This window comes from Ctenopharyngodon idella, chromosome 5, assembly GCF_019924925.1.
Source record: "Ctenopharyngodon idella isolate HZGC_01 chromosome 5, HZGC01, whole genome shotgun sequence".
Classification (NCBI taxonomy): domain Eukaryota; kingdom Metazoa; phylum Chordata; class Actinopteri; order Cypriniformes; family Xenocyprididae; genus Ctenopharyngodon; species Ctenopharyngodon idella.
The window spans coordinates 15,962,977-15,977,398 of record NC_067224.1 but is presented as its reverse complement, the minus strand read 5'-3'; the positions used below and the strand labels follow the sequence as shown (position 1 = coordinate 15,977,398).

Here is a 14,422-nt window from a genome sequence, read left to right as displayed (position 1 = left end):
TGCTACTACTACTCATTTATAATTATTAAAACTTGTTAACTCTACACACAAACCTTTTAAATATCAGGTCAAACATCTGAAAACGATGAAATAATAATAATGAGAACACTGCAACAACGAATAAATTAATTTGACAAAGACTACCATTGCGTTATAGGCTGACATCTGAATAAATATTTTTAAAACTTTATTCGTAAAACACGATTCGTGTCATGTTTAATTTTTAATTTGCCCACAAAAATATCACTGTATTATGCTGGCGTTAGTATAATATATTAGATAAAATTTTGTGAAATATTAGCTTTATGCGAACATGCGTTGCCCTACAGGAAAAAAAAAAGAAAAAAAAAAAGTTTTTTTTGTTCTTTCATTCGTTGTCCTGTTTTATGACACATAATATCTTTGACGGGAATTTATCTTTACATAAAAGTGTATTCAGAGCTAATAATTGTTTTGATGCCTTATCGCCATTCCCTTTCATCACATAAACTGAATTCAGGACATTATATTCTCTGACCTACGCTGAAATCAGTTTATGCGGGCGCCTACTCATATTGTTGAATTCCAAAGTCCGTTTATCATCAAGCAAGAGCAGGCAATATTTATCCAGAAAAATATCCCTCTTTTATTGTATTTATTATTATTTTCCTTACGGATTTGTCGGCATGTTAAATTAAGCACCTGGGATCCCAAGATGTGAGACTACTACAATTATTCTCAAAACGCAATAATTCGAGCAAGTGTTTCCAAAACACCGCATAGCAACACAGGACAAATTCAATCTTTGTGTTTTTGTCTGCTCTTGCATATCATGACATCCTCACATAACTTAATGAAAGTTGCCTTCCCTTTTCCCGTTAAAAAGAGGAGTGAGATCCATTTTGTACAACGTGCTCCACTCAATTTCACACACACTTTGTCTATCTAAAAATATCAGAGTCCAAGACAGAAGGGGGGGACAGAAACCTGAAAGAAATCATTAAAAGCCAAGACTCTGCCAGCAGCAGCTGTCCAGTTCTGTGTGGCGTGATCACCCCTAAACATCTCCCACTCTCATGACACATTAACGGAGCTCTTTCGCACGAAAAAAGCATAACTTCAGGGAGCCAAGGTGCGCGTGTGGGTGGGTGTGAAAGGGTGTGTGGGCTATGTGTGTTATATTAACTAATAACAATCAATCAATCAAAAAAAAAAAAAAAAAAAAAAGGACAGTGAGGCAGAGAGATAGATAGATAGATAGATAGATAGATAGATAGATAGATAGTCTCTATTTTGAATTAGTAAAAAGAGTGAGAATTTGAGAGCGAGTTGAATAAAACTATTATTTGAGGTTTTTTTTTTTTCTTTCTTTCTTTTTCAGGACACAATAAAACATTGATTGTTGCAGTTTGCTGACCCGTAAAATTTGGGGGCTAGATTTCCCTTCAGAACCGAGCATATAATTATGCAAATAGAGATCTGACAGCGATCTGGTGAAGTACTCCCGAAGACAAGGGCCTGGAGGAGTGACAGTCCAGCTTCAGCAAGTGCTCGACTCTTTGAGAATAGTTCATATTTGGCGGCGCATGAGAGTATGGGAGGAGACGAGAGCGCGTGTGACAAAACGCGGATAAAATTGAAATATCAATCAAGGACGTCATAGACTTCAAATGCGACGTTATTTTTTGCAGTTAAGTGTGACTCATGTGGAAGGGAGTGTGATGACAAAAAGTGTTCAGGATAAAATGAACACATTGCCATAGTGTTTATATAGTATGAGAATTCTAAGGTGAGATGTAAGTTTTAGCAATTCCTGCTCATTCGTTTGCACAAAACCCACTAACAGTTGACACACTTTAGGCTTTACAAATTTAAACGGTGTTAAAACAATTAGGCAATAACAAAATTAGTAAAAAAAAAAAAAAAAAAGTTTTTTTGGAAATTGTAGCCTAATTGTATATTTGGCTTGGATTTATCACCTCTGCTATAAGCACGGCGTCTCCATGCTTATTCAGAAGTTAACATGAGTTTAGGCTAATTATCTTCCTCAGTTATGTTTAATGTAATTATCGTATTGGCTAAATGGCGCGGCGCTTAAGTTGCTGAAATATGCTACTTAAAAAAATAATTTAATACAACATATGACTTGAATACACTTCTACTTCTTTTTAAAATTTATTTCTGAATTACAAGACTTTTTTTGTGGGGGGAAAAGTATATTTGGTGTAACTGTCCTAAGTTTATAATAAAAACGCCCCACTAAAAAGCTGGAATTCTTGCAAAAGAAATGTCAACTTGATTATTCCATATATATATATATATATATATATATATATATATATAGTGAATCAACTTTAAATTTTGTTTTTACACTATTCATATGTGAAAACTTTTCCCCAAAACTCAATGTGGCGTAACAAGACATGCAAGAAGCCATTTTGTTGTCATGTGATAAGAAAAACACTAATTTGTATACACGACTGAGTCAAAGCCATTACATTTGTTTAAAAACAAATTACATATTTTGACATTTTTATGAAACATTTATTTTTGTAAAAAGTACATTGAAAAGTTCTTAAGGTTACACCACTTGTAATAGTCTTTAAATAATTTTTTATAGCAAAAAATATAAAAGTTTTTTTATACCATTTCTTTGAAGTATGAAACGAACCGCGAATTTAATTTCTAAAGATTTTTCCTTCTATTATTTTTCGTTGATCTATAGCCTACAGAAACTGAAAGCAGACCTGCAAACACTGAACTTTTTTCCTGAGGATAATTAATCATCAAATCATTTAACAGCATGGTATTCGGCTTATTTATTTTCGCAGTACAGTTGTCAGTTTTGAGTCAGCATTATGCTTTGCTGTGACCGTGTCTCCCTTATGCCATAATTTCCGCGGGTATCATGAGTTAAGGTCTAAAACAAGCAGTTGGGACATTAAAAAAAAAAAAAAAACTAGGTGCTATAGACATGGCTTCATCCGATACTTCTCTGTCTTTGACTGACACTTATTTTGGTTAACATTGGTCTCATTGTAAAGGCCTGGGCTCGATCTAGACACAAATATCAGCTTTCGTGATAGAGTTCCACAGCTGATACGTGAGAAGAGCGAGTCATTCTCCGAGCGGGCTCACCTTCCCTGGGAACAGAGCTGAGAGGAGAGCCGCTGGAGCAACAGGCTTTATCGGGCTCCGAGTATCTTTCCCCCGTCAGGTTGAACTTTAACCCGACAACTTCTTGGGTTGAAAGTGATGCCTTTACGATCATTACGTTGTAAATAAGAGTACCCTGTGCATTGGTGTCTTTAAGTGCAAAGTGAGATATGTCTATCAAACCGCTCGCAAAGGTGCAGGTTATTCTGCATGCTTGTTTTATGCAGTGAAAAGAAATAAAAATGAAACATTTCATCACTTCAACAATCAAAGATAGTCACGCATCATTTTATAAAGAATTTTATTTAATTACAGCATGTATGGAGATCATTGTTACACTCAAATGATATGGAAACGAAGTAATCAGGGCACAAAACTGACATCAATTCAAAGACGAAAGACTAACATATTTTAACGATTTATGAAAAGTAAAGTTAAAGTATGATAATGTTTTAATGTAATGCATTCCCATCGAAAGCGAATAAAAAAACTTCTTAAAACAATTTCACTTGTGGAGCAAACAGCACAACTTATCAGACTCAGAGTGACTAGAATGTTTCAATAAAACGTAGAATCTCGTCGATTAAAATATTAATTTTTAAAATGAGTCCTATTTTAGGTTTTCGATTTGGTTTAAGGCTGCACTTAGCGCGAGTGACATTCACATATGGCTTGTCAGTCTACGCTTGGAAAATAAAATGAAAGATGAAATTTGTGTGTGTATTTCTAAGGCAACAATATTGGGATCATTTTAACTAGACAGTATAAGCAACTTGCAGTTATCTAGGCATCTAATGAATATTTGCAGGTATATTAAAAGTTTAATTCTTTGTAAAAATAGTTTCAAAACATGAAAGCATCTGGGGACTTGCATTCTTCCGTTGTAGTTACATCTCTGTTTTGGATAAAAAATAATATATGAAGCACTATTTACATTACTTCAGCAATCTAAATAACCAATTAAAAATTCTATCTCTAAAAAGTAATGAGACCAGAGAGGCCTTTTACTGAGAGTTTCAATTTCAAGCTAAAGCAGAGTGATCTGTTGACATGCCTGAGCGACATATCTTTAAGCCTCTGCTAATACCACATTGTCCAGAAGACAATGTTTCTTGTCTTGGCTGAGACAGTAACATAACATATGCTTTAGCAAAGGATGATAACGAGGTGTTAAAACAGTCCGAATAGTCATGGACTCTGCAAAAAGGGCAGGTTACATTGGCAAACATCTTAAGGAATGGCTTCTGTACTTTAGATAACATTAAATCTTCCTGATCCTGAAACATAGGAAGATATTCCCAGACTGACATATCTGCTCCGTTAATGGGAGATATTCCTCATGCTCGCACAAGGTTTTAAGGGATTTAAAAACAGAGGAGGATTCTTTAAATCTGTCATGCTGTCAATGGCTTACTTCATTGTGTTCATTCTTAATCTAGTCTTAAGATAGCCATTGAATAGATGTGTGAGTCTGCAAGTTGCTTTTTTCCTGTTAAAGTGTTATATGTATGAAACAAACAACCCGTAAGCCTTTAGCATCTGATATACAAAGTTCCTAAGCGCTCCAGTATTTTAAATGCAAGCAAGACCCCGGTCAAAAGGAAACGACGGGGGGAAATCAAAGAGAGATACAAAGACTTCGTAAGGCAGGCACTAGGACCTGCCAGACGTGTGTGTGCAGGTGCTTCCCAGGCATTAGCTCAGTTCAGGACAATGTCAGGATAATTAGAGGTGCATCAAGAGGCGGTGTGCGGCGCCGCCTGTCAGCCTTAATCTGGCCACCGATAGGCCACCACCAAATCCACACAGCGGCCCACAGGAGGCACAAGCAGTGAAGCCATATTGCTTTGACAGTTGCACTCATCCAGAAGTAATGCAAAACGCTATTCTGATGTATACAGGCTGACCCTGAACTCCTCAGAGTTATACAATACACTGGGAGGAGGGCTTCAAGGAGGAATATCTTTCATAAAAAGAACAGAGGAGAAAAGCAACTAAGAGGTTGACAAAGCTGGGCTCTGGGTTGGGATCTGTGAGCCCTCTATAAGTCTTCGTGTTTTGTACGGTGGGAGCTGCGTGTGGTGACCGGGCTGGAGGAGGACTCATCCTCCTGGTCCTTAACAGCATTGCTGAAGAACTTGAAGATGGAGTGGAAGCTCTTCCATGATGTTAACTCGTGCTTCTCGGTACCTGCAAAACACAGAACATCAGGGTGGATGTGAAAAACATACAGACATAACAGTGTTTATAATCACATTTATATTTTAAAGAGAGAGCTCACACAAAAACGAAAACGCTATCTCACGACAAATTCGTACATTTTACGAGGTGGCTAATTCGAGTGAGGTCGTACGAATTCGTATGATTTGTCTAAACCCCAGTGATGAATAGGTTTAATTCATACGAATTTGTCAATACGTACAATTTAGCAAAAACCGTATGAATTGGTACGAGTGAGGTCATATGAATTCGTATGAATTAGCCACCTCGTAAAATACGTACGAATTGCCGTGAGATCGGGTTGCATTTACTCACTTTGTATGACTTTATTTCTTCTCCTTAACACAAATGTGCACAAATTGTACAACTTGTCACTGGGGCAGTACCCTCAAGGGACAACTCTGTACCCCAAATAGGTGCATATTAGTACCTAAAGTAGAACCCTTACTACTATGAACCTTTTAGGGGTCAAAAAGTTGTCCTTTTAAGGGTCTGCCTAAGAGACAAGCTGTTGTACCCCTAAAAGTGCAATTTTTAAAAAAAAATATCTCCTTTAATGTTCTGCCTAAGAAAGGAAGTCATTCAGGTTTGGAACGACATGGGGGTGAGTAAATGATGACAGAATTTTTGGCCGAACTAAACCTTTAACACTTCCTACTGAGGTCTCTAGGGCACTTAGATTAAGAGAGTGATATGTGAGGACCGTTAATACTCTAAATAGTTTAGTACGTCTGTTGCCAAGCACAAACTTTAGACTCTGTGTCGTGTGCTATGTGTTCTGACAACGTTTTCCATCTATTAAGATACTGTGCACTTAAGGACAATGGATGGAATGGCCACTATCCATGGAAGATTAAATTTTCTCTCTCTTGAGTTCGATACACCTATCAGTTAATCCACAAAACGGCTCAGTTTTCCCTCTGTGGCAGCAGGTTAAAGAATTCCCATGTTTGGGTCATTGGATCCAGGTGAAGTGACATGTACACCTTAAGTCCTCATCAGACCTTTCAAAGTCCCACAAGAGCCTTTCACAGCCCTCATAATGCAGCACTTTCAGACAGGTAGCGTCTGGCGCGGAAGCACCAAAGAAGTACATTTGGTCTGTTTATTTATTGTGCTATTTGTGAGAAATGTTGAATAGAACTTCGGCTAGATTAATTCCACTTTGAACCATTCACAATGTACGTAGCTTAAAGCGTACGACTGCCTTGATATACGTCTGCATCAGTTTGTGTGGAACAAAGAGGATCAGATTGATGTGCTTTTCCCCCTCAATCACGATTTTCATTCTTTTCCCTCCACATTGCAACTGGTGCATGAACTTGCCCGGAGGGATCCAATTAAAGACCAACTTTAAGGCCCATGCCAAAAGTGTACTCAGATGGCCATGATATTGACCTCCATGTTTATTACATTGACCCCTGTCTGGGCAGTATTGATGAAGATAGCTCTGGTGAGATGGGAAAGAAGTGTGTGTGTGTGTGTGTGTATCAGAACGGTTGAGTCTTTCTAGCTTGGCCAATGATCAGTGCCTCAGGTCAAGTTTACCAAGCTGACGATCAGCGAGTCGATACCTGCTGCCCAAACAATCTCTTTAGTGGTGTAGGTCCTGGCACAACACCACTCTAGAGGAGAAGACATTGCCTCCACTGCTCTTATTTATAATTCATACCCAATTTGGAGCACACAGCCTTTACTTTCCCTTCACTTCCAGGCCCCCTCACCTTTCCCAACTAACCTTTTTATTTGTCTCTCTTTCTCTGTTTTTTTTTTCCAGGACCAATTAATGGCGAAGGGTTCACTTTTTGTTACCTTGAACCTGTGGTGAACCCCTGATCGACGAAAGCGACTCATACTGATCCCAGCCACGGGGTCAGCCACAGTGCGTCTCCGAGCAGATATGCAAATGCGGCAAGCCCCCGTGGCGACCCTGCGGGAGCTCCGCCCCTGCCGGCGACATCACCTTTGATGAGGGTTCACAAGCATGCCTCACTAATGACCCTTTATTACTCTACCTTGCCATCTCTTAATTGCCAAGATGTGTTGAGTGTAATCAATAGTGTATGTGTGCCGCGGCGTGTCACGGTTACGTCATTCGCTCGCATAGACACACAAAGAATGGGGAAGAGGACAGCCGTGCCTGGCTAGCCCACAAATTAAATGAATGCCATTTAAAGAGGTGGCCATTGATTAAATGTCATCTTTCAATAAAGAGAGCAATGTCTACCGCATAGAAGTAGGAAAAGTCTCTTGTTGAGGTTTTCCCTTAGTTTTTTCTTTTTCTTTCATAGGCTTTTCTGTTTGTCTGGGGGATTTTTTTTTCTTGAGTTCTTAAAAGTAAGAGGAATAGGGCTTAATTTCTTTCATGTCTTACAAATAATGGTACGCTACTATTAAAAATCCATTAACATGCAATTGGGAAATAGATTATTAAAGCAACGACAAAACTTTTATGCTGCAATTACAATAAATTATGACAACAAAATTTACTTAATTACATAAAATGCTTTGATATATTTCCTATTATAACCTTTTTTTAATCAGTTTTGGAATTACATTTTATTTTCCAAAATGCATTTGCTGGTAAATAAATAAATATTTTTGTATGTTTTAGATTTAAAAAGAACAATTATATACTTATATATTTAAAAACAAAACAAAAAAAGACTAAATTATATATCTTTATATGCATGTAACATATATTGAAGAGGTCAAATTTATAGACAGAACATAATAAGCAAATAAATAAGCAGCTTATATATATATATATATATATATATGAAGACTTCAGATGCAAAAGCCTCTAAGTGCCATTTGAAATTTTCTTCTAAAATAAGCATTTTTATTAAGTTTGCCCTATTAATTGCCATGAAATTACTGAACCTAAACATATGAGCTTGATAAAAATGCTCATTTTAGAAGAAATTTTCAGATGGCACTTAGAGGCTTTTGCATCTGAAGTCTTCATATATATATATATATATATATATATATATATATATATATATATATATATAATGTATGTATGTACAGTCAAACCAAAAGTTTATTCACTATAGTTTAAAAAAATGGTAAAGTATGGCAAGATTTAAACTGTGTCAGGAAAAAATAATCTTAATTATAATTATGTCAGATAACACTTAAGCAAAACATGGTCAGGTCAAAGTGTCTGAATAATTTTTGGTTCCAAATTTTTATCAATTTTACTGGTAGTCCACTGTATGAAGAATTTTTGGGTAGAATATGTCACAGTTTACTTTATTTTGCTATCCTCACTTACATAAATGAACTAGAGTGTCCTGCACCTTTGATAAAAAAATATATCAAAAATATCAAAAATGTCTGAATAATGACTGTATATATATATATATATATATATATATATATATATATATATATATATTAGACAGATTGACAGTTTAAGAAAGTACTAAACCTAAAAAATTCAGTAACACCCACATTCTCAAAGATGAAAATCAAATTAAATTAAATGTACAAACTGCTGTGCTTTCTGTGAGCATCACAATTATGAATTCTACATATATAATTGTGCAATTAGAGAAAGAGTTGCACCTTTTGAACTAGTTTCAGTGAAAACTCTCCAGCAGGCAGGCTGTCACCCACACGACCCTGACATCCCTCACAACATACTCATGCCTACAAAAAATGCTCATGTATACACACTCTCTGTTTTGATATCCTCATCTTTAACAATGCACCTCACAGCATGAGCACAAACACACCAGCGCTCACACCAGGCCACTGTTACTTCATACGACTCCATCTGACCACTGTATTTGTAATAATGAAGCTTCATATTTCACTACCCCGTTAAGACGTCTTCCAGATGCAGATCCAAATCTTTATAATGAACCATTACATGATTCAGCTGGATACCTTTGAGGGTAATTTAGTAGTTCTTTGATCTCACTGTGACAAATAGTGTTTGGAACAGTGTCCCGGTGACAAGCGCACACACTCACTCTCTCTCTCTCTCTCTCCTTTACACACACACATACTCAGACACACACAAACACAAGCACTCTTTCAACATTCATGTCAACAATAAATCAAGGAAGACAGGCTTTAGCTATCGGCAATTCCTTTTTCTCCCCTCACCAAAAGCGTTACAAATGGTAATCGTGTGTGATGGTAAAATGCTCATGAGTGAACGATGCTCGAGTGAATGAGCAGTCAAAGCACCGCCGCGAGTAACACTCGGAGAGAGTAAAAAGTATCAAAGTGTGCTGATTGTAATTGGTCTCCATCTGTAGCGTGGCATTCAATCGCGCCTCCTAATTGATTGAGCACAACTGGCATATTCTATTTATTTGTCAAAATTATTTGATTTCATTGCCAGACATTTTACGTGTTGTAATTACACAGTTGTTGAAAAATTACAGTATCTGATATTCTAGTAATTAAAATATTTCAACCTCTAATTGTTTTAGCGTGATTGTTTGCAGTTATGGTAGTTTTATGTGTGTGTGTGTGTGTGTGTGTGTGTGTGTGTGTGTCTTCCTTACATACACTGCACATCAGCACAATTGTATCCTTGACTTGTTCAACACACATTGTGCTTATACTTTTACTCCAAACTAGAATGAACTAGTCAGAGTAATACAAGCAGAGGGAAACTATACTTTGCACGAGGCAGGAGAGTCTATTTGCTATCTGTGTCCCTGTTGGCATAGGGGTTAGATTTCCAGTCCCAACGCTCTCTGATATTTGTTTGCTCTATGCTCTAGCGGTTTGGCGGTTTCGCCATGCATGCCTGAACATCTGAGAGGCGATCTGAGAGAGTCGGCTCGAGGACAAACGAGGCCAGAACAGGTGTCAACGTTCTAGCACGCCGTGTTAACGTGGCTCTCCGTGATGGAGATGCTACGATTCGTGACACAACTAATTAAATCTAAATATACTCTATAGCCAACCCCCACCCGTGACTCCCCCAACGCATAAACCCGCTGCCCTCCGAGAACACGGCTCATCCCTCTTCACGTTAGACGCCAAGAGCGAATATTACCGTTGCAACTAGAGCGTGCTTTGTTTGCGTTATATCTAATTAAATTAATGCATTTGGAAAAAATAAGCACTTAAAATTGCAAATAGAAAAGGAAAAAAAATATGCACGCACACCTACGATTTCATCAGAAAGTCTCTCTGTCAATTGCCCGAACGCAGGACCTGTCTGGCGTTGGGTTCCCCTCGTTCCCCCCTCCTCTGCCGCTTTTAATTACTTTACTTGTTATTGTTGTAAGAGCAAACAGAGGCAGAACTCATTACACATCCATAAATGAGAAAGCGAACGTGTGGCTTCAGGGCCTGCTGAGAGAACCTACAATTCACTTATAAAGTTGGAAACAAAGCGAGAGGGGGTAAAGACTGAGTGAGTGAATGGAGAGAGGGAGACGAATGCTATGAAATGAAGTTTCATTCCTCTCTTTTCACATTATTCAAGCTTGGAAAGGAGGAAAAACTGCAAGAGAATGAGCTCCAGAACACATTTTTGTCCCTGAGCTGCTCCTCCCTTGCAGCGGTACATGTTTTTTTTTTCTTTCTTTCTTTTTTTTTATTTGAGAGTGGGCGCCTTGACTTAGCTGTAATAAAGACGCCAAGTTTTATAGAGCTGGAATGGAGTCTTTACGAGATAACCGGAGAGCAGGGGCCAGTGTGGGATGTGTAGCGCAAGTGTTTGAGACTCTGGGGGACACTAAGTCAAATCATACCGCAGGTACTGTACCCACCAAAGGCACCCATAACTATTGCCAGTGGCTTATTCTGTTGCAGCTCTGTGAGTATTCAGGAGAGAAAATCTAATGATGGCGCTTGGGTGTCTGAATCCGTTTTACCAGTCTGAATAAAGCTAGTCATTAGCCCAGGCTAGCACTTTGCAAGAAGACTAGCGTTTCATTATCCAGCCTGACTGTGCCCAGTCTGTTTGCTCCTCTATAAAATAGCCTGTAATAAAGCAAATCAAGAATCACAGAGGAATTCAGAAATGACAAACCATATCCCTGACAGCGGAGCAGAAACACAGATAGCAAGGCTAATTTGAGGGCTAATTTGTTAGCAAGTCAAATAGCCTAAGTCCACAGTAGCATAATTAAGTTAGCCGCTGATAAAAATGCCTGCAGATGTCAGAGCCGACTCCAGAGGGGAAAACGAAAAATAAACAGGAATGACGGAGAGACCCGGAGTGCAAACAACTCCTAAACCCCAGTTGCTCATCATTACAGTACTAGAATATTCATTAAGTGGTCTGTGGAAGAGTGACCGAAGCCTTACGGTTAAGATAAAACCAATAAATGAACTCTGCTTTAGCACTGACGTGTTCGCAGCACTTACAAAGAAGTACATTATGGTACTTTGATGTATGCCTTCAATATTGAGTGTATTAAGTAATGCATGCTACATGATAAGGTTACTTTTTTCAAGTAATTTGCAAATTAACACATTGCTTTATAATTTTACACAGGAATCTACAAGCTACATTTTCAAATAAGTTACAAACATTATTTTTCTATGTATTTACTTAAAAAATACAAATGAAAAATACTTAAAAATAATGCAGTCATGTGAAATAAATCAGAGTACTTGTTGTACAAGATAAAACAGAATTCATTTTGATTAAATAAATAAATAAACTCCCCCAAACCCTAAAACTAAGACTATTTTAAGACTATTTTTTGTCAAAAATGGGTGCTGCAGTTCATTGCATGAAAGCCTTGTCAAAAAATAAAATACAATAAAATAAAATAAAATAAAATAAAATGGTATAACCATTGTGCGTTTGATTAGTTATAAATACACACATGGTCAATATTATGTATGGACAAAAATATAATCAAAAATAATCAAAATTCTAAGTCTATCACCTTCAACTCTTAAAAAAATGAACAGAGTGGATGAATGAGCATTTGATTTCACAAATTGGAGAGAAAGAGGGTGGAATAAGAACTGTCGCAAATGAACTGAGGATTAATGAGGATCTGTGATCAACACTGTGCAGGTACACAGAGGGTTAATTCACACAGGCTTTAGCACCAGCACAAGACAGCGTGTCAAGAGTGTACAATAACACAGCACATCACTTGCAAAATTGCACATACAGAGATGAGAGGTGTTAGATACTGTTTGATGAAATTGGCACTGCAGACAAAAGCCCTCCAAAAACCGTCAATGCATTTGGATTCAGTACATGGGGACATTTGCGACGGTGACCGCATGAACATTTGCACATTTCCCCTGAAATTATTGACAACATTAAAACATCACCGCATGTGCATCATTTGACACAACTCTCTGGTCAATTTCATTTTTTTGAGAATATGGACAGAGTATGTGCAAAACAGTACATTTAAAAGCCTAACGGGATGCGTCTTTGGTCTCTAATTAGATAAGGCTAAAAAGACATGAGAAGATGCTACAAATCAGATAAAATAAGAAGAAAACAATAGCAATCCTTAGAAAAGGCAACCCCCTACCTGCAACAACCTTCTTCCAGTGTTTTTCCTCTTAAACCTGTATACTGTGTCCAAACCAGATGTAACACACTTCCAGTTAAAAGTAATATTTTTATGCACACCAAAAGTGAAAATGCAGTATGTGCTTTAATATACATACAGCTATGAGGAGCAGGATTTTGGACCATTGAGATTTGCCTGTCCAGCATGACAGAAACCAAATGACCAAAAACAAATTCTACTTGTCTTTACAGTACCTGGCTAAGACGCAATGCTATTTTAAAGGGTTGGTTCACCCAAAAATGAAATTTCTGTCATTAATTACTCACCCTCATGTCGTTCCAAACCTGTAAGACCTTCGTTCATCTTCGGAACACAAATTGAGATGTTTTGATAAAATCTGAGATTTTTATATCCTCCATCGAAAGCAACAAATTTATCGTCATTCAAGGTCCAGAAAAGTAGTAAAAACATTGTTAAAATAGTCAACGTGACTATAGTGGTTCAACCTTAATATTAGGAAGCGACGAGAATACTTTTAGTGCAGCAAATACATTTATTTGATCAGTAATATTGTAAAATGTCATTACAACTTAAAGTAAATGCTTTATATTTTATTTTTTTAAATGTAATGTATTCCTGTGATGGTAAAGCTGAATTTACAGCAGCCATTTCTCCAGTTTTCAGTGTCACATGATCCTTCAGAAATCATATTTCTTATTATTATCAATGTTGAAAACAGTTGTGCTGCTTAATATTTTTGTGGAAACCATGATACTTTTTTTCAGGATCCTTTGATGAATAGAAAGTTCAAAAGAACAACATTTATTTGAAATAGAAAACTTTTGTACCATTATAAATGTCTTTACTGTCACTTTAGATCAATTTAATGCATGCCTGCTAAATACAAATATTAATTTATTTAAAACTTTTAAACTCCAGGTAGATACAATTGGTCCAACTCACACCATATAATCAAAGAGACCTAATTGATGACAAAATAATGTTATTTCACACTTGAAGAGTAACTCTCCAACCTAAATGTCTTCACTTCCCAATACCGAAACCACCACACTAAAACCTGATGAGCATCTTCACTTCAGCTGAAGTAACAGATGAACCCTACAGGTGCTGTTACCTTGATAACAGTGCCTGAGAAAGTGAGAGTGAGAAGGGATGTGAGGAAATACAGGAAATCAATGGCGAATCAATACATAAATAAGAACACAGTGTTTGAGTGTGTTTACTTAAGGAGCAGCAGGAGTCAGGGACCGAAGAGAGTTCAGCAGTCACACAGCATCCATACCAACACTGTGTAAACTAAAGAAGACAATGGATTCTTCTTGCTTCTGCTAACAGTGAGATAGGTCTATGAAATGGGTGTGTTTGTAGACTGATTCATGAAATTGATTTTTGTGCTGGACATATTTCAAGCCTCAGTTTAGTTGGAAGGTATGAGCGCATGTGGGATGATGCAACAGAGTGTAAATCAAACTACAGGCTAATGCAGTGATTGAGTCAAGCACACTACGCAGCAGGACGATAATTGAGGAAACTGATTTAGCAAAGATTTATTATACGTACACTGCATCAGCTCAAGT

General features: G+C 37.3%; 1 protein-coding gene across 3 annotated transcripts in view; it reads right to left on the bottom strand.

The window, feature by feature from the left end:
- Positions 1-3,419: 3,419 nt before the first annotated feature.
- Positions 3,420-14,422, bottom strand: part of fam172a (family with sequence similarity 172 member A) — a 194,344-nt gene continuing 183,341 nt past the window's right edge. For all 3 annotated transcript variants that reach the window (XM_051895764.1, XM_051895767.1, XM_051895766.1), the window contains exon 11: positions 3,420-5,325. In XM_051895764.1, coding sequence (XP_051751724.1) covers positions 5,177-5,325 — 149 coding nt within the window. In that variant the 3' untranslated portion in view covers positions 3,420-5,176. The remainder of the gene's footprint in view (positions 5,326-14,422) is intronic.